The sequence below is a fragment of the Astyanax mexicanus genome, chromosome 8 (genome assembly GCF_023375975.1).
Source record: "Astyanax mexicanus isolate ESR-SI-001 chromosome 8, AstMex3_surface, whole genome shotgun sequence".
Taxonomy (NCBI): Eukaryota; Metazoa; Chordata; class Actinopteri; order Characiformes; family Acestrorhamphidae; genus Astyanax; species Astyanax mexicanus.
In genome coordinates, this window is record NC_064415.1 from 20,425,301 (window position 1) to 20,447,146 (window position 21,846).

Below are 21,846 nucleotides of genomic sequence, written 5' to 3' on the forward strand. Positions count from 1 at the left end.
CATGTTATAGCTCTCATCCCACTGAGCATACACACACACATAGACACACACACATAGACACACACTGACTATGACTCAGAGAACACACTGAAGAGGGAGATAATAGGATAAGAATGAAATATGAGCTGATAAAAGAGAAAAATCTGAAGTAATAAATACAACATCAAAGAGATAAATGGGGCAGAGAGAGAGAGATAGAGAGACAGAGAGAGAGAGACAGAGAAATTCATGGCTCAGAAATGCCATTGCAGGCAAGAATATATGTATATGGGTACATACTGATTCAGATGTAGTGCTCCAGACCTCCTTAGGGAACTTTTTTTTTTCTTTAAAACGTTGTTTTGGATGACAAAACCCCAGAACAATCAACTGCACTACTAACCCTGCATTAGTCATGGTTGAACAGGCTTGACTTTCCAAGAAGACATTCTCACAGGAACTATTGCTACTCAGTCCATATCTGACCGTAGTTGTTTTCCAAAGCCTAGGCTGCAGCCAGAGTGGGTTGCATTTCACGTTCACAGCATCATAGAAGGCTGTTCTACAGTGAGGAACCCTTCATATACAGCCTAGCAATGCTTCCATTTAACCCTTTTAGTCCCTGCATCCATTACAATATACACATTATGTATTTCCTTTATTTTCAAATGTTTTGTTGTACATAACAAGAGCTGTTAAGAGCTGTTGTCCATCAAAACAGACCAGGAACCAGCCAATGAACAAGTTTATAAACCAATGAAGTAGAGCTTGTTCCCATCCACTGCACTGGAAAAACATTAGAGGCAAGAGGCCACCATTGAGGCAAAGTAACAGCTATTTTTTTTTTCTAATTTAATATGGTTTACAAAATTCTAATTTTATTTATTTACTTTCTAGGAATGGCTTATGAACTCTAAAGGTCAATATGAAATGTAAAATATTACACACATGCTTCCAATGCAATGGAAATGAAGAAAAATACTGAATATTACAGTTAACAGGATTTATTTGCTACATAGATTTTATATTAGACTCTAATTTTCTGTGCATTAGAGAGAACCTCTGTAAGAAACATTCTTACCTTTTTTCCCCCCATCACTGGAGATCATTCAGGTCTGAAAGGGTTAAGGACATAACTGATGTATCCAACTAGGACCCAGTTACCCACAGTTCTGTGTGTGCGTCAGTGAAAAGGGGAACGTTTTTGCTCCATTTTGTCCTCCATGTTGGGAACATCAATAGGAAGCTTTGTTAGACTGTTCCACTTGTGTGACCAAGAGGTTTCTTCATAAGACAGTCTTACCAAGGACTTACGTCATCTTAACTGCAACATAGGCTTTAATTTTATCTTGAGATTTAAATCTGGGTAAAATCAATTCATCAACTGCAGTTTTCCAATATTTTAATTGAGGATTGAAACTAATATTTAGGCTGCTTTCAAAGCTACCTTGTTTGGTCAGGACATTTGGTCCAAAACAACATGGCAGGAGTGAAAACATGGTCCAAAAACTAAGTGGTGTTTTCATTTCAGATCTACTGAACTTTGGTGCGCTTCATTCACAGTGTTAAAGCACCTTTTTAAGGGTTTGATTTAACAGGAAAGTAAAGGTTGGCCACCAGCGCCCATTACACAATGGAAACAAAAGCGTCTCCTCATTGCATACACTTACAGTGTGGCACAACAGGTTATGCTCACGATTACTGTATCTACTGTAACTGTAGAATACCTCTTACTGTATTTATAAACAGAAATCAAAGCTAACAGGTAACCTGCTACACTTATTCTGCTGCTTGAATAAGGTTGCCATGGTGCTCCTTGGTGGAGGCTGGATTCTGAAAGGGAGTTAGAATTTGGCACAACACATCGAAAGGTAACTTGCCCAACACACACTCACACACCATTTTACAAACCGAACAATATCAAGTATAGGGAGACATCGCTCACGTAGCTTTGCCATGCACTTTGCCATCAAGCTGCCGGTGCTCAGAGGGAGCAAAATTGGCCCTGCTCCCTCTAGGTGGGTAGATGGCGCTCTCTCCCCACATCATTAAATGGTGACGTCCGCAACACAGGGCGTCTGTGAGCTGATGTATCAGAACCGAGTCGCTGCACTTTCCTCCAAGAGCGCTGTGATGCTGCTTGGCAATGCTGCATCAGCAGCAGCTCGAAAAGAAGCGGTGGCTGATTTCACATGTATCGGAGGAGACATGTGCTAGTCTTCACCCGTCTGGTGTGTTGGGGCATCACTAGTGATAGGGGGAGTCCTAATGAGTGGGTTGGGTAATTGGCCATGTAAATTGGGGAGAAAATGTGAAAAAATGTGAAAAAATGTGAAATAAACTTATAAAAAAAAGTATAGGGAGACACATACAACATATATGCTGGTAATGCTAAACTGCAGTGTAAAACCAAATGTGAATAATTCTTCCAGCCTGAGGTTCCCTTCTTATACTCTGGAAAGATAATCTGCTCAGTAGAAGCAGGATATTAGCTGAAAATTGTTTTTTCCAAGAATCTTAAAAATACAATTGTAGGCATCAAATGCTGACATTTAAATCTCGTACTGTTTAAATGTCTGTTCAATAACTGCATTAAACATGCAAACAAAAAGACATGTAGTTCACAGTTTTCCCCCCAGCAGGACTTAAGGTAGGTTCAATAGCTTAAGCAACATGAATGTAAATATCAGAGCCTCATCAGTGGACCAAGAGACTGTGACACACACAATCAATGCCTCAACACGCAGCCCGGAGACAATTTTACATCCGGATGATTGACAGCTTTGTAATAACGTCCTTTCGGTGCAGAGCAAACAATGGAGTTAGCACTCCACTCCTCTCGTTGCCTGCACGAAAACACGCTTCTGAGAGGACGGGGAAAGAAAAAAGGAGGACGGAACACAAAAGAACAGGAGGAGGAAACATGAGATAAAAGCACGAGAAGGAGCCGAGGTCTTTTTTTAGGTTTCGAATGAAGGTCAAAGAATGGACGCTGCACTGCAGCAGAAGCAGTTTTCCAGCTGATTTGCATGGGCATGAATATTCAAGCGAGAGGTCTCGGCGACCCACGCCCCTTCCCAGTAATAAAAGGGGTTAGTCTCGAGCTCCCTGAACTTGGCGCACTCAGTAGGGAGTGCGTGGAGGGAGCGCCGAGGGGTCAGACAGAACTGACCCTTAATAAATTACACAGAAATCAAAGCTGCGGAAAAGACGCAGCTCCCTTTAACAGCGTGATCCGTTTTTCAAAAGCATGTGATGCAATTTTCATCATCCCACTTCAAGTGCTTCTTAAGCTCCAATTAAATCCTGAAGTAAAAGCACAAATGTGTGCGTGTGTGTGTGTGTGAGAGAGAGTAAGTGTGAGTGTGTGCGTCTGTAGGGAGAAAGGAAAGCTACGAATTTTAACATTTCTGTCAGACTAACAGTTTGGACAGACCCCCTCCTCTCTTCGCCAGAAGAGTCTATCTGCTTACAAGATGTCCCATTTCTTGCAGAGAGAATCCTCCTCTTTCTTTCTCTCTCTCTCTCTCTCTCTCACCAATCTTTACTTCCTACTTTCTCCTCTGAAGCTTCTCAGGTGAAAGGAAGAGGATGATGATGAGGCCCTGAGGGGATTTTATGTGTGCATGAGTGCATGCGAAGGTCGGCAAGTTCAACGCAAAGCCCTCAGAAGGCAGCACTACAGACGGAAGTTGTAAGAGAGAAGAGGAACCCGAGATTTAAGGCCACAAAAGCCTCCAGCAGATTCATCACAGCGCAGCATGGGGCTGCCTCCTTATCACACTGAGCAGGCCCAAGCACAGAGCTCCGCCCTCAGGGCCGTTACTCCAATCAAATCATCCTCAGCCAGCCGCGGATTCCGCACAGCAAGCTGTCCGTATTGTTTTACACTGCTCGTAGGGGCCCGGCATGGAGCTCCGCCACGGGCCTCGTTCTCCCCCTGGGGTCAGGGGTGATAGGGCCTCTGCGAGGAGCTCTGCTGTGAGGCTCACTCAGCGAAGCACGGAGCACAGAGAAGGCTCCTTTGACCTATTATAACAGCTGGATGTGTTTTGACTCTGGATTGGAGCTCGTTACCCTGTGCTGTGCTGGTACGCTTTATTTAGTACGTATTAAACAATTACAGCCGCCGAAAACATCAAAAGCAGCCTCAGACAAAATAGCACATATTTAATGAGTCATCCGAGGTGCAAGAGATGAAAGGCTTTCAATCACACAAGGACAGCTATTTTTGCAAAAAAAGTATGCCTAAAATATGCTAAACAAACCAAAATATTGGGACACCAGCTCGTTCTTTGTCTTCTGAAATCAAGGGTATTAAACAAAGGGTTTATTTTTCTTTTTTAGAGAAACTGTCTCTACTGTGCAGGAAACACTTTCACTGTTTCACTGTGGTTCACTGTGTGGCCTCTGTAGCATCTGAAGTTTGGGGTCCATCAGTATTAAAGGTGTAACCAGTAGGAAATGAGAGTAAGCGTGGAATAGCATGAAATAGAAAACACCAAAGAGAGCAAAACACCAAAGACAGCAAACGCTCACTCGGGTTGCCAAGCTGAGGACAAGAATGCAAAATTCTACTGCGACAAGCAACATTATAAACCAGCTCAAAACCTACTGCTCTAAAAATACATCAGTTACTGCTGATTTTGATAAATAACAGGTTGTGATAAATGACCTGGCTCAAGCAGCTTAACTACCTGTTTAGGAGAAAAGTAGCCAAGCTTGGGGTCTTGTAGTCTTTCTGAGCTCAAAGTTTTTCTGTTTTTGTTTCCATCTGTTAAACTCACTGCCAAAATATACTCCGCTTTTACTCCATCTTTGGTCATTAAGCTTTTTCAATGAATGTCAAGTCTTTTTAGGCTGTGTAGCAGATAAAATATGCTTGCCAGCTTACATGGCAGCCTCGGTGGTTGGGGAATGAGCAGCAGGTGGAGAGAGAGAGGCCATATTTCTTTAATATCTGATGGCATATCCTGATCATTCTATCATTTACTACTAAAAATACAACCCTAAACGATCTTTTAAGTTTGAATAATCAGAGTGAATGTAAAAGACTTAATCAGATCAAAATGTTGGGAGGATTACCTCCCGATCACATCTCCAACTCTTCATTTCAAAAGTACTGGATGGAGCACCATCTTGATATAAAACACCATTTCTCCACATTGCTTCACAGCTCAATGTTGCGGGTGCTTTTAACCCCTTCAGCTCTATAAACGGAAATGTTCATGATGCTGATCTGATTCTATTCTTTTGGCAATATTCCCCTAAAGGGACCAGACAAGCTGTGTGTGCGTGTGGCACATCTGTGTCAGCAGAACTGGGTACAACTCATGTAAAGTAGCTGAATGCATTCGTTTTACAGGGGTTTCCACAAATAGTATAGTGTAGAACTTAAGAACAAAAGGAATCGTGGCCTTAAATACACTGTATAGATGCCTGTAATAAAAAAAAACAAAACATACAAGCATGCTCAGCACAAACGCAAAGCCAGAACTCTAAGCCGGGACCCTTCAGGAGCTATTACATTTAATGAAATCCTGGCTCCTATGCCCACTGGCTATAAAGCTAACGGCTATTGTGCTGCCAGCTTCCGACTGTGTCTGGCACTTTTTTTTTTTCTATCAAAGTGAGATAAGCCCCAGGTAGCAGCTGCCCTTTCATAATTTTATGCTGATCTAAGACCAGCATCTTCACGATCACAATCAATACTCCAAAATCTCAAAAACTCACAGACAAGCTCCTGCCAGCAGAGACTAGGAACACCATTCTGACGCTTTCAGGATGTGATATTTTTTACCCCCCTGATCCCAGTCCAGCTGTCCAGCTTGTGTTAGTCCAGAGGAGGCTAGAACGCGGTTAGTGCAAATTGGTCCTCCGTCGACGCAAACAAAAAGGCCTGCGTCTCTGCACTGCGCCCATTCAGGACCCGTAAACGATTTGTGAGCAATCTGAATGATAATAATGAACGCTCAACGGAATCGTGCCCCGTCACCAATGAGAGCACTTTTCCAATTCAGAATCACATTTACTGTGAGGAAATGATGTTATAATGGGATGGAGAAAAGTGTTTAATATGTAGATGCTTCTTGTGTGTGTGTGTGTGTGTGTGTATGAGTGAGTAATGCATTGTGGTGGTTGAGGAGGCTGTATTTTCTGATGGAGCTACAAATAAGCATGAGCCTCTCCTTCCCCTTCCTTTCCCACGCCGCCTCTCCTCTCATCTTTTCCTACTCCTTTTCTCCAACACTGGAGGAAGATGAAGGAGTCAAAGAAAGGAAAAGGAACAGGAGGGATAAAGCGTAGGAGCAGTAATAATTGAGGAAATGGAGCAGCTAATCTCTTTCAGATATAAAGTTTACTACTGATGAACTGAACCAATGAACAGTGACGTCACTCCAAAAGCCCTAAAAGACTTCCTGGGAGGATACTCTGGTGTATTCTCCACTGGAAGAACCTTCAAGAGGACTTTAAAGTGGCTTCTTTCATCTCTTTCAGTATTCGAACAGAGGTCACGGAGGAAAGGAGGAGGATTGATAGAAAGAAGTATTATACAGTATTATACAGTTTATTAATACTTACATCTAATTGTGTGTCAATAAATCAGTCATACACACTGTACTGTCCAAGTTATTTTTCATTATAATATTTTAATTGTGTATGAATGCACAAAATACTGAACAACGCATCGTTATAAACTCGTTTTAAACTAATTGTGAAAAATTCTAAAAGTTTTTTGGAAAGGTTTTCTAAAAAAATTGCAGTTATCTAAATGTATAACTGGATAACAAAAATATAAATGGCATACGACAGAGCCCTACACACATCAAGACACACACACACACACACACACACACACAAACACACACAGGACAGAAGAAGCATAGAGGAGATAGAATGTTAGTGGGAGGTCACACACTCAATAAAACAAACTGAAAAGATGTGAAAAAAGAGCAAGACAGGCAGAAAGGAGTGTGTGTGCAGAGGGTCGTGGGGGTGGAGGGGGGTGAATGTTGAGGATGGCACAGGCTGGACTGCAACCCAATGAGAAAAATAATAGCAAAGGCACGATGGAAAAACAATAGGTGGTCGGTGACGGTAGAAAGGGCAGAATAATGGAAAAGGGTGATGGAGTAAAGGCTAAACGAAAGCCAGGGAGCAACAGAGAGAACAGAGAAGAAGAAAGAGTTTTTACAGAAAACGACAAGGATGAAGATGTTCATTTGTGTCACTGTAAAGTGGTTAAATTGGCTTTTTTTCTAGAATCACCCATGTAGATATGAGCAAGCAAATGAAGTGTCTAACAGACTAAATAAACCCCACTAATGAGCAAAGCAATGAGCACAAATGAAAGAACTAATTAGGTAATGGATGAATGAAGAAAGACATAAACAAACAAAAGCACATATGGATGCAGCAAATTTCAGCACCACACATGCGCTGATCAGGCATAACCTGCCTAATACTTTGAAGGTCACCCTTGTGCCACCAAAACAGTTTTAGCTAGGAACACACTGAATATTTAGGAATAAATGTTTTTATTCAGCTGGAAATGATAAAATAATTACCTGTGGTGTTCAACCAAATAAGCGAAACGACCAAAATATTTATGCCTTAACCCATTTTACACTAAACTGTAGTTTTGTAATGAAAAAAGTACATTTAGGCTATTTAATCTATGCATTGGCGATTTAATTAGAACTGACTGATCTGACACACCCTGCACAAGGCATGCCACGATGCTCTTTGCTATCTTACACCCCACCATCTTACACCCCACCAACAGTCTATTTTCATGCCTTGTGCCTGCGTAATCAAAATAGCGTTGGAGTTTAGGAATATGTCTACACTGATTGGTGTGGTGGTCTTGAAATTAGGTGTGTTCACGTACATTTTGGTTGTGGAAAACACAGGTGCGCTACTGACTAAAATGAACCTACACAACAGTCAGTTGTCCATTTCCTTAGGGGCTCCCACTGACTTTTACCTCAACAATAAGAATAAAATAATATTGCTGTTCTCTAAGGAAGCTTTCACACCTGCCTCGTTTTCAGTTTGGTCCGAACCAAAGCAGCAGGTGTGAAAGGGGCCACGAACCACGGCCGGACCAAAGGACCAGATTTTGGTCCGACCAAGAGAGGTGGTCTCGGTCCGGATCTTCTGAACCATGGTCCAGTTCGCCTGCAGTGTGAAAGCGCTTTTCTGGATGGTTCGAACTTTCGGACCAATTACAGGAAGCTGAGCAGGCGTTTCTCAACAACGGCAGCAGAAGAAGAAAAATAATCAACTACTACTGACAGCAGCCTGCGGGAAGGCGGAGTTGGACGTCCAACGCGTCCAGTACCCCCCAATTTATCCACTCCACGCCTTGTCAGTCTCGCAAGCTTGAGTGTACACACAGTATTTAAGCCGGACAACGCGGCACATTATATTTAAACTCCGCTAACTGCCCTGTACATTGTTTACTTCTGTTCAGAGGCGGAGCTAAGACATGATGCTGACAAAGTGGGCAGGACTGGACAGCATGACGCTAACAAAATGGGCGGAGCTGCAGGCACTGGACGTCCAACTCCGCCTTCCTGCAGGCTGCAGTCAGTACCCTCTCAAAATAACCGGAAAAGCAGGAAAAATGAGCTGTGGATACAGTTGCTTCAGGACAAGCACATTAGTTTGGCGAATTTGAACTAACCTAGAGTACTGTGCCTGAAGTTGCTGCTGCTGGTATAAAAACAACAGTAGCAGCACTACTATGGAGATAAAATGAATCTGTTCTGTTAATTTTATCCTGATCCTGGAAAGGCTTCCTGCTGAATGAACCATTCGCTAAATTGTCAACAAGCCAAGGTGAGACACATGTCCTTCTAAAACCAATCAGCGTCAAGTTAAGGAAAACGTATCGATACGTTAGTGATGACGAAAGAATGCAGGAGTATCACACAAAGGTCTTTGGTGCGCTTCCTAAACTGCAGTGTGAAAACAAAAATAAGCGGACCAAATATATACAATGTAGCAAACACATGAACCGTGGTTCGGACCACGGTCCGGACTTTCAGGTGTGAAAGCACCCTAAAACAAGCTGATGGTGTACCTTCACAGTGTAGAAGGTCGGTATCAGGTCACAGGTTAGTATCCTCTGCTGAGATACGAAAAAGCAATGTGCTGTTAAGATATGAATGCGCCAAAGTCAGAATGCACCTGTCTCTTAAAGGGAATGACCAGTGACACACTGATTGGTTTATTTAATACTAAGCCCTAAACACAACCATGATTAATTAAGAGAATTAGTACATGCCTTTTGTGTGTTTTGAGCCGCATAAGTCGTATTTTATATTTCCTCCTCACGATACTAAAGACATACATTGACACGCCCTAAATCCAGCTGTGCAATCTTGTGACATCTTCTAATAAATTATGTGAAAGTGACCAAGAGTGTCTAAGTAGACATTTCCACGTGAACAGCTGGTAGAATCGCATTCAGATTCAATGTAGAAGGACAAACACACAGATTTCAGAGGTCAGTGCAGCATTCTTTAGCATCTATTGACCCAAAACGTGTTTTTGTCTTATCAGTATGTATATATATATTCCATAAACTGCCATGTCATTGTAAACAGATGATCAATATCATTCACCTCACCTCACCCTTTAGTTTAGGTTTAAACATCATGGTTGGTTGGTGTACGACCCTCACGTATGCACACTGGGTCGGTTTTGCATTTTTAAATATTAAGTCTCATGGCAACACCATGGGAGAGCCATAGTGTTTGGATAAGTGAACACTTAATCTGTTTTAGCATGCCACGCTCTACTATTGACACCCCATCAGCGCCCATTCACGCCATAATGACACGAACAATGTGTCTATTACTGATCTCATTTCCATTTCAATCAATGCAAATTAGAACCATTTAAAGCCCCATGCAACCAAAACACACTCTCATAGATTAGATTTCAAAAAATTATAAATGAAAAAAATAAAAATAAATAAATAAAATTGAGCTGACAAGAAGACCTTGGGGGGAGAAACACTTTAAATACTTAATATTCAAACTAACGCAACAGGGAGAGGTGTGCCTGTGTGTGTGTGTGTGTGTGTATGCCTGTGTGTGTGTGTGTGTGTGTGTGTGACTGTGTATGTGTGTGACTGTGTGTGTGTGTGACTGTGTGTGTGTGTGTGAGTCGTTTACACAGATTCTCAGCTTCTTTGTATTATTGCTGGGTTGTACTAGCAATGGTATTACCACTGTAGGGATGGAAAATGGGTGGACAGCAGGGATGTGCTATATCATATTATACACGATTAGGGATGTCTCGATCTGATCACATGATCAGAAATTGGGGCGATTCAGTTCATTTTCAAAGAATCGGTGGGTGAAAAAAAAAAAAAACGGATCACTGATGTATCAAAAGTGTTAGGTTGTTCATGAATTCAATATAGACTCTGGTGTTGAGTTTACATTGGTGTGTGTGTGAGACAAGTCCCTCATGTTGTGAGTGTGTTTGTGTCCATTCGCATTGTTGTGCTGTTTATCAACGCTGATGTATGGCCGGTTAGCACAGAGGCTAATTCACCGAGCTACCTATAGAGTTATCCACTACTTTCATTCATATTTCATTTTCCTCCAAACTGTCGAAACACCGTCACTGTGCTGAAGACTCTCAGATGCTCTGTCTCACGCGCTCAGGGACACACACACACTTACAATCTTAATTATGATTAATCACATAATTGTTCTTGTGTGACAAGTTTGTTTATTTAAGAAAAGATGCATATTTAAATGAAAATGATGTATATGGCTATTTAATACGTAAACTGGTAGTTTATTTAGTGCTAAAAATGGTAAACTTTGATAACGTTTTTTTTTATATTAATTAAAAATTATTAATAAAAAAACCTTAAAGGGCCAACTTGGATGTGTACTTTTTTCCCCTGCATTAGCAAAGTATAAGATCGGGATTCGGATCTGATTTTGACATCCCTATACACGATAATAGTTATAATTTTAGCGATAAGAAGAAATTTATATTGTAATAATATTGTTTTTTGTCTAACGGTATTTATTGTATAATTGTTTACATTTGCACTTTATATGCATACACTGAATATTCTGTTCTGTACTATTTTTTATATTTTTTTATTTTCTGAATAATCTTTTATTCTATAAAAATCTTGGTAAGTTACTGTTGAACTGTTATTGACAAAAATTTTACATCATTTTTGTTTCTACAGAATGTTTGAAATTGTTTTAATACATAAAACCTTAACCTTTATTTGTCGCATTAGCATATTTAAAAAAATTATAAATTACTTAAATATTTCAGTGTATTCTCATATTGACCAAAGTTTTGCCATCACAAAAAAAACTAAAATACTGTAATATAATCTTCGGTACCACTTTAAAATAAGACTACCTTTATAAAGGGTTTATAAATGGTTTACAATTAGTTTATTTATGGTTACTAATTAGGTTAAATTGTAAATGCCTTAAAAATCATTAATAATTAGTTATAACACATACTTAGAAAGGGCAACAGTATAGATGGATGTGGGCATTTACAACCTAATTAGTAACCATTAATAAACTAATTGTAAACCATTTATAAACCCTTTATAAAGGTAGTCTTATTTTAAAGTGGTACCTAATTTTCTACCTTAGTGTAAGAAAGCAGAGACTTAATATTCATTCAGCCACCAGAGACTGATATTCATGCTGTAATTTTAAGCAGGCAGCTAACAGCACAAACAGCACTTTCAGGCTCACACACACACACCCCTGGTCTGGCTAAGGACACACACACACACAAACTTAGAAGTTCCATAACTAGAGGCACCAATGAAAAAGCATGACTAATGTAGACTAGCGGGGTAACAAAAAAAAACAGTTCCTAGACAGGATGAGTCTGGTACTGCAGAGGGTGAAGATCAGGGCTGAGTGCGTGACTGTCGCCTCTGAATACATGAGAGGGGTGTAAAAATAGATATAAGACAGAGAAAGCGTGAGAGACGATCGAGAAGCAGGAAGAGGACATGAGCGTGACATCTTCTCAATTGCAGGCAGTTAACTAAATGATAGCGCCACTTATCTATTCTATGGGATATGAGAGAGAGAGAGAGAGAGAGAGAGAGAGAGAGAGAGACAGAAAGATGGGGAGAGAGAGAGATACAGATTGAGCCTGGCAGACTCAAGATGCACACTGAATCACTGTTAAACCTACCTTTCCTGATTCCTGACACTTTTTCAACCAGGCCTCATTAAAACAAAGGTTGGGCCAGAAATCAATTTTACACCTTTAATTTCCTTATTTTGCGAGACAACAGCCAGGAAGTCTATTTGAGATTTCTAAACAAACTTCTCACAATCAGAAAGTGGTTATCTGGGCATTCAGGTTTGCGGAATGTTAATAAACATTCATTAACTATTAGTTTAGCATTAGCCTTATAGCTCCCGTGCACAGGATATATTATTTATTATTATAATATTTATTACAGGATATACATTTATTCTTAGCTTATCAGGCAACTCATTTTACAAAATGTGTTTAATGTCTATGTTGCATGTTTTAAAATGTTCAACAAGAAAAAAAACATTATTTTTAAATCCATAAAACAAAATATATATAAAAAAGTGTATTTTTCCACTTCAAGCATAAAAAACTTACCATCACTTTTATTTATAGAAGTCATATTTTTCTACTTTTTTATTTATTTTATTTACTGTTTTACCTTTTTATTTTATGTATACAATTTACTTTGTATTTTCTTTATAATACAAGAGTTTTTGGTGCTTAATTTTTTATTGGTGTTTATCTTTTATTATTATTCTATTTTTTATCTCTTCATTTGACTGCTTTAAATTCTAGCCTATCCACTTATTCTTTTATTCAGAATTATTTTACATCTTCTTAATTAAATCTTAATGTTTTTTTTTTTTTTTTACACTATTACCGTTTAATCTGCGTTGTTTTTTTATGAACTTCCTTCCTTATTATAGCTTATAGCTGACTAAATATTTGATTTTAATTTTAATTCTAGTTTTTGTCAGTCCCTTTAAATTGTAAATGCTCAGCTGCACTGAAAATAAGGGAAAATGGTTACCCCCAATGTATTCCAGAGTGAAAATACAGGTTAATTGATATAATACACGTGGAAATATAATTACAGAATCTTCCAATGTGTTGATGCCATATAAAGAAAAGTACATTACTTATAGACAAACAAGTTGCAAGTATGCAATTTGTGCTTAATGCATAAAATCACTACAAATATAGTAATTGCAATTTACCCATATCATAGAATGACTCAACTTTAATAAATCAGGGCTGTCCAGTGCTCTCCACAAAGACGGAGTATAGCCAGGGTAGCTGCAGGTTTAACTCCAATCAAGGCAGAGCACACCGGATTCCACTTGTTTAATCAGTTCCTCTCGGTCTTCAAACAATTGACGGTATATGACCTTCAGCTTGGCTGAAATGAGAACCTGCCACCACACACCACGGTCCACTGTGGATAAGAGTGGACTGCAGTGATTTACAGTAAAAGAGGAATTGTGTAAATCTGATTACGTGAGATTAAAAGAGTAAAAGCAGTGCTCTCTTTTACATCCTGGTTTGGAGGAATAAATAACACATCAGTACCAACTGATCACAGTCAGACTGCCATGAATATTTCAGGCAGGCCTACAAAACATTTCTTTGAAATATGCATATGCTGAGGACGTATGCTCCACTGAAACGCACAAACACACATTCGCACGAGCTGAGTGGTGACAGTTCAATGTCCATAGGAATCGACGGATGATGTATCTCAGTCTCTGCTCTGCAAATGGGAGTTGGCAGCGGAAGATATGGAAGCCAATTCAGCGCGACAGTGTCAATTGCACTTGGCAGGTTTGATATCTATTATATATGAACCTCCACTTCTCCAGTGAGAAACTTGTTCTCGGAAACTTACACAAAAGTGTGTGTGTGTGCTTATGTGTGTGTGTGTGTGTGCGTGTGGATCATTGTGCGTTTGTGTACAGAGGAAGAGGGGCTGTGGGAATAGGAGATGAGAGCGCCATCAATCACTGCACTCATCAGCCTGATAATGTGTGTGTGTGTGTGTGTGTTTGTGTGTGAGCTAGAATGGTATCAGGCTCATCTCTGTGTCATTACAGTGCTCATAGGTTATCAGACGAAGCAAGAGCTATTTATATCTTCATCTTCTACTCCGCCTCTTCCTGTTCAGGTGCAGTGATACATCACAACACCACACACCACAACTGCAACATTACAACACCAAAGGTCACTGTCAATTTACCTCACATTACTGAGACCAGTGATTAATAACCCGCAAATTTACCCACGCCTCCACCATCAACTTAACTCACGCTCGCAACGCCAGCCTAACTCACGCCTGCATCGATTTATTCTTTACTGCATAATCAACTTAACCCATTCCTGCACAATCAATTTATTCATCGCTCAAATTATCAACTTAACCCACGCATGCATATCAACTTAACTCAAGCCTGCACAATCAATTTATCCATCGCTCAAATTATTAACTTAACCCACGCATGCATATCAACTTAACCCAAGCCTGCACAATCAATTTATCCAACGCTAAAATTATCAACATAACCCACGCATGCATATCAACTTAACCCAAGCCTGCACAATCAATTTATCCAACGCTAAAATTATCAACATAACCCACGCATGCATATCAACTTAACCCAAGCCTGCACAATCAATTTATTAATCGCTCAAATTAACAACTTAACCCAAGCATGCACTATCAGTTTATCCAACGCTCGAATTATCAACTTAACCCACGCATGCATATCAACTTAACCCAAGCCTGCACAATCAATTTATCCAACGCTAGAATTATCAACATAACCCACGCATGCATATCAACTTAACCCAAGCCTGCACAATCAATTTATCCAACACTCGAATTATCAACATAACCCACGCATGCATATCAACTTAACCCAAGCATGCACAATCAATTTATCCAACACTCAATTTATCAACTTAACCCATGCCTGCACAATCAATTTATCCAACACTCAAATTAACAACTTAACCCATGCCTGCACAATCAATTTATCCAACGCTCGAATTATCACCGTAACCCACGCATGCATATCAACTTAACCCAAGCATGCACAATCAATTTATCCAACGCTCAATTTATCAACTTAACCCAAGCATGCACAATCAATTTATCCAACGCTCAATTTATCAACTTAACCCAAGCATGCACAATCAATTTATCCAACGCTCGAATGAACAACTTAACCCAAGCCTGCACAATCAATTTATCCAACGCTCAATTTATCAACTTAACCCAAGCATGCACAATCAATTTATCCAACGCTCGAATGGACAACTTAACCCAAGCCTGCACAATCAATTTATCCAACGCTCAATTTATCAACTTAACCCATGCATGCGTATCAACTTAACCCAAGCATGCACAATCACTTTATCCAACGCTCGAATGAACAACTTAACCCAAGCCTGCACAATCAATTTATCCAACGCTCAATTTATCAACTTAACCCAAGCATGCACAATCAATTTATCCAACGCTCAATTTATCAACTTAACCCACGCATGCATATCAACCTAACCCAAGCATGCACAATCAATTTATCCAACGCTCGAATGAACAACTTAACCCATGCCTGCACAATTAATTTACACAAAGCTCGAATGATCAACTTAACCCATGCCTGCACAATTAATTTAACCCAATTTCTCATAATCAACTTAATCCAAACTTGCATGATTACCATAATCCATGTGTGAACAATTAACCCACAACAGCATGCTTTCACCAGCAACTGAATCTTAACAGCAACACAGTCATCCCAACCATTCCTGCATAATCAACTTAACCCATGGCAGCACATTTAACCCATAGCACACTTGTCCTAACCAATGGCTGCACATTTACATGATCAACTAACCCTTCTAAGCCTTCACATCAACTTAACCCATGCCTGCACAATCAGCTGAATCACTGCATGCACAATTAACTTAACCCACACCTGCACAATTAACTTAACCCAATTTTGCATAATCAACTTAATCCACACTTGCCTGATTACCATAATCCATGTGTGAACAATTAACCCACAACAGCATAATTAAATTAACCCATGCCTACACCAGCAACTGAATCACAGCAGCAGCACACAGTAATCACAATCTATTCCTGTGCATCAACTTAACCCTTTAATGCATAATCAACTTAACCCACAGCAGCACATTTAATCCACAGCACACTTGTCCTAACCAATTGCTGCACATTTACATGATCAATTTAACCCACGCCTTCGCATCAACTTAATCCACGCCTTCACAATGAATATTTCCGATGCTTGCACGCTCAACTTTACCCACGCCTGCCAAATCAGCTGAATTCCTGCCGTTATCTTAACCCACACCTACACAATTAACTCAATTTTGAATAATCCACTTAACTCACACCTACACAGACATTATACGCATATATACTATGTATGCATGCCCAATCAGCTTAACTCACACTTGCATGATTATCTTAGTCCATGTGTAAGCAATCAGCCTATAAAAGCATTATTAAATTAACCCATGTCTACACCATCCATTGAACCCACGCCTGCACAATCAACTTAACCCACAGCCACATTATCAATTTCACCACACTGGCATAATCAACTTTACCCATGTCAACACAGTCGACATTAACCCACTCCTGCACAGTTAAAACTAGTTTTTACCAAAGACAGAGTTAACCCACAGCAGCACAGTCAACCTTACAAACTTCACCTGCACTTTTAACTTTAACTTTACTTCTGCACAGTAGGGGTGGGTGATATGACTCTAGATTAATATCACGATATTTTGTGATAACGATACTTTCAGCGATACGACAAAACGCTGAAGTAAAAAAAATATTTAAAAAATACACAACTGTAACAAAATGAAAATGTAATTTTATATTTGCATACAATATGATATGGCACACCCCTAAGATTTATTTGTTACATATAAGTTCCAGAATGTCATGATACTAATAATAATGCACAAATATCTTTATATATCCAGGATTAAAGTTAAATAAACGATACTGGACATATATAATCTGTCTCTAGTAGTTATATCATAGGAAATGAGAACAGAGTAAATGTTTCTTTAGCTAAAAACTGTAAAAAGTAGTACCCTGATGTGATAATTAGGGGTGGGTGATATGGCATGATATTTCAGGGTATAATATCATTCATCATATTCAAAAATGTTGGTGATATTATTGTGTATGACACGATATGGCACACCTTCCTACTAGCCGCCCTAGCTTCTACCAGCACAGGTCACTTAACACACAGCAGCTTTGTTTAGCAGGTAACCCACTAAAAAAGATTAACTTAATATATTATATTCAACTTAGCCCACATCAACCCCTTAATCCACCATTTAACATGGTCTAAGGCCAGTATTCTCAACTTAACCCACACTAGGTTTTGCTCACAAGGCAGCTTAGACTTTATAAAAATAAAAATAGTGGGTCTGTTCAAGTGGGAACATGCAGTCCTGATAAAAGTAGTGGAAGTTAAATACAACTATTCATTGCTCTGTGTCATCCATCACACTCGCACATCTGAACCTTACACATCTACTCCACCCATGTAAAAAACATGAATACAGTCATATTCTTAAAAACCATCAAAATGAATTTTATCAAAATCAAATTCTAAACTCAACAGCAGTAGTAGAATCAAATTAGACTGTGAGCAGAGTGATGTGCCCCCCCCATGGCTAGTTCTGCTGTCACTCCTTTTATCTGGTTCTGTTCACTCTCTCTCTCACACTGTCTCCATCCATCGATTCCTCATCCCTTCCTCATTCATCCCTCTCTCCCCTTGACCAGCTACTTAGGGTGGAGGTGGCATATTCACATTCATCCTGGAGACAATGCACCTGTCGGAGTGTGTGAGGGCACACACACATTTTCACACACACTCACACCTTCTCTCTCACACACACACTCTCACACACATCTCACACAGGCATATGCACACACTAAAATGTGCTCTGTGCTGAAAAGAGGCCCTAACTTTCATGTCCTACAGTCAAGAAGCTACACAAAGGCAATGCATGACAACTATAAACGCGCACACACACACACACACACACACACACAGCACAAAAATGTCTCAAAGTGTTTTACTTTTTTTTCAAAGAAATAAAGTAGAATTACCTAAGAAAGTTGTAGGCTGCATAAAAATTGTTTAAAGTTAATTTGGTCACACTTTATATAATAAATATATATATAAATATATATATATATATATATATATATATATATATATATTTTTTTTTTTTTTTTCTCCAACAGCCCTTGTCTTGTATGTAATTAGGGTTGTGAATGATTTTAAATACTAAACATTATAACTCATATTTTATCTTGGGAAAATGTATTGTTATGACACTAAAATGCATGTGTTTTACATAGCCTGTACAACTGTAATAAATCTGTAATACTGTCTTATGTCTTCACACCAGCAGTTACACTGTTATTACATGAATTGTTAAGATGTAACTACATAGTTATGAGCGACACAACTATAAAGTGGGATTGTTAATTTATAACCAAGAGTTTATGCCTGAAAAAGTATTTATATATATATATATATATATATATATATATATATATATATATAGAGAGAGAGAGAGAGAGAGAGAGAGAGAGAGAGAGAGAGAGAGAGATCAGGAAAAAAACTAAGAGACAACTTAAAAATTATGAGTTTCCTTAATTTTACAACCTCACAAGCTATCAAACCAATCTGAACTGCTTGAATTCTTGCACCAGGAATGGCATAAAGTTATCCAAAAGTAGCGTGTAAGACTGGTGGAGGAGAACATGCCAAGATGCATAAGTTAAGTTTCTGAACTCTTAAAACTTTATGAATATAAACTTGTTTTCTTTGCATTATTTGAGGTCTGAAAGCTCTGCATCTTTTGTGTTATTTAAGCCATTTCTCATTTTCTGCAAATAAATGAACTAAATGACTTAAATATTTTTATTTGGAATTTGGGAGAAATGTTGTCCGTAGTTTATAGAATAAAACAACAAAAACGTTAATTTTACTCAAACAAATAGCAAAATCAATTGAAACTGATTCAAAAAATGAAGTGGTCTCTTAATTTTTTCCAGAGCTGTATGTATATATCTGCTTTACGCACTCTGTATCCATGGAGAGTGTGGTAAGGTAACTGTGGGTTATGCTAATATTGTCTGTGATTGGACACTCACTCTGTGATCTCCTCAGTAACGGTGTGCTCCACCTGTAGGCGGGAGTTGACCTCGATGAAGTAGTGCTTGCCGTGTTTGTCCACCAGAAACTCCACAGTGCCTGCGTTCTCATAGCCCACCTGCACAGAACAACAACAAAAAAAATGCATGACTAACCAGCACTCCAGCATTTAGCACAAGAAACACTCAATAAATTCACACAAATAGCAAACAAAGCATGGAAGTGGACTTCATTACCATATATTAGAGTCAGAGTACACAGGAGAAATGTTTTAGGAAACATGTACAAAATATTAGAATATGCTTCTCCTCTGCGTAATGAGTCACAAACCAGAAATAAGTTACTATACGTTTTATATTCGGAATGTTTGTTGAGTGTACAGGCAGTTACTATAAATTCAATATATATATATATATATGGTTGCTGTGGTTTTCCAAGTGGTTGCTAAGAGCCTGCTATGGTTTTATTATGTAACTGGTATGGTGATCACAAGGTGTTTTTTATGTGGGGATGCTATTTTGTTACCAAGTGGAAACTAGATAGATATATAGTGGTGGCCAGGGTGGTACTAAGTGGTTGCCAGGCACATTCTGTATGGTATCCAAAACTGTAAAAATGATGAGTAAAATTTATATTCACAAGTTTCTGCATTTGCTTTTTTTTTTTTTTTGTAAATTTAATTTCAGATAAATTTAAGTAACTTCAACTCAGTTTCAAGACTTAAATGTTACACAGAGTAAATAAGTGAACTGAACTTCAGTCAATCCTTTCTTTTAGTAACCTTTCCTTAATTTATTTTTGCTGAATCAATCCTTTCTTTTAGTAACTTTAATTAATTTCTGCATACATATTACCTAATTAAATATTACCTAATTAAAATTAAAATGATGCATAATATATTATAATTCCTGAAATTTAAATATTTTTAGTTAAATTTTAAATATTTACATAATCTCAAATATTTATTCTGTAAACATATCAAGTCTCACATGTAATGCCTAGGAATGTATTACATGCCATCCATGTGTTGAGACAGTGTAATATGTGTTTTAACTTTATTTTATTTTTTTTTTAATTTTAGGAATTATAATATATTATGTATCATAAATTATTTGAGTGATATTGTATAAATGAAGTAACTGTAATTAGGTAATATTGTACGCAGAAATTAAGTAAAAGTTACTAACAGAAAGGATTGATCCAGCAAAAATAATTTACGTAAAGTTTATTAAAAGAAAGGATTGAGTGAAGTTCAGTTCACGTATTTACTCTATGTAATATTTAAGTCTTGAAACAGAGTTGAAGTTACATAAATTTATCTGAAATTTAATTTACTTTAAAAAAGCAAATGCAGAAATTTGCTAAACTTAAATTTTACTCATCATTTTTTCAGTGTAGGTGGTTAATGTGGGTTCACAAGTGTTGCTGTGGTGGCTATGGTACAAGCGTATTCCAAGAATTCCAGAATTTCTGCACCCCATTCATTCCTATGAGACAGAAAAACCTTGCAAATTTCAAAGAAAGTCAGGATGAAAAGATTTCAAAGATTTGATGCCAAGTCCTTTTGGAGCATCTTCATCAGGCCATTTGTTATGACATTTTGATACAACAAAGAACAACTGCCATATTAAGATGTTTACAAAAACTAAAAAAAGAAATGTTGTATAACACTGTATGAACCTTATAGCCAAAGGAATCAAGTACAAAAACTCAGAACAAATACATTATTACACTATTTAGAAAGTATAAGTAGAACTGTTGGTTATCTCTACTTTATTGGAGTAATTATTTTAACATTTCCACACAATTATCTGAACTTTCTACTCCTTACATTTAATAAAAACAGCCTCGTTACTCCTATTTCATTTCAGCTCATCCTTATATAAAAAAGCTGTAGTAAGCAATTTCACAATAAATGGTAGCGTGTGGTTCAGTGTGAGCCTGTCTATTTCCAAGAAAAGAGGCAACTTTAAGAAACTGGAACAAATGTGTCACCTAATAATAGAAAGGCCAGCTCATGTGAAATTAGTCTCAGGATCACAACTCGTAAAACTGAAAAGCGATGTAGAGGCCAAGGGCAGGATGGACTTTTGAAAATATCACAGATTCCTCTGGTCAGTTCATTTCTAGCTTCTCTCAGCTGAGCTCTGTAGCCTCCAGCCAGACACTAGTGCTGAGGTCATTAGCTTCAGCACTTTCTGTCACTTTCTGAACAAGGTCTCGTTTCAAATCACAGAGTACTAAGACTTTTATAAGAACACGTCTGCCAATATCTGCCATTCTGCTCTCACCAATCACTTTCTATCCGCTTTTTTAATCTGTTCCTCACATACCATAAACCTGGGGAGAGCAGCGCGGTTAACGGCTTTCAGCACCGGGAGTCTCAGCAGGGAGAAAATTGATGTCAATATTTCTCAAGTAGGCTTTTTGAATCCCTTAGGAAATCCTGTTCACTCATAAAACTCTATGCATCCTTTCAACGACTGCTGGAAATCGCCCTTTTCCACTGATCCGGGACCGGCTCACTTCGTCCAAATCCGAGAGTCAACCATTGTATGACAAAATGCAGAACTGA

General features: G+C 38.5%; 1 protein-coding gene across 1 annotated transcript in view; it reads right to left on the bottom strand.

Annotated features, from left to right (window-relative positions):
* The window catches only part of pcxb (pyruvate carboxylase b), a 357,875-nt gene that overhangs the window by 263,010 nt on the left and 73,019 nt on the right, over positions 1-21,846 (bottom strand). Inside the window, exon 8 of the mRNA XM_022678445.2 lies at positions 19,271-19,389. Coding sequence (XP_022534166.2) covers positions 19,271-19,389 — 119 coding nt within the window. The remainder of the gene's footprint in view (positions 1-19,270; positions 19,390-21,846) is intronic.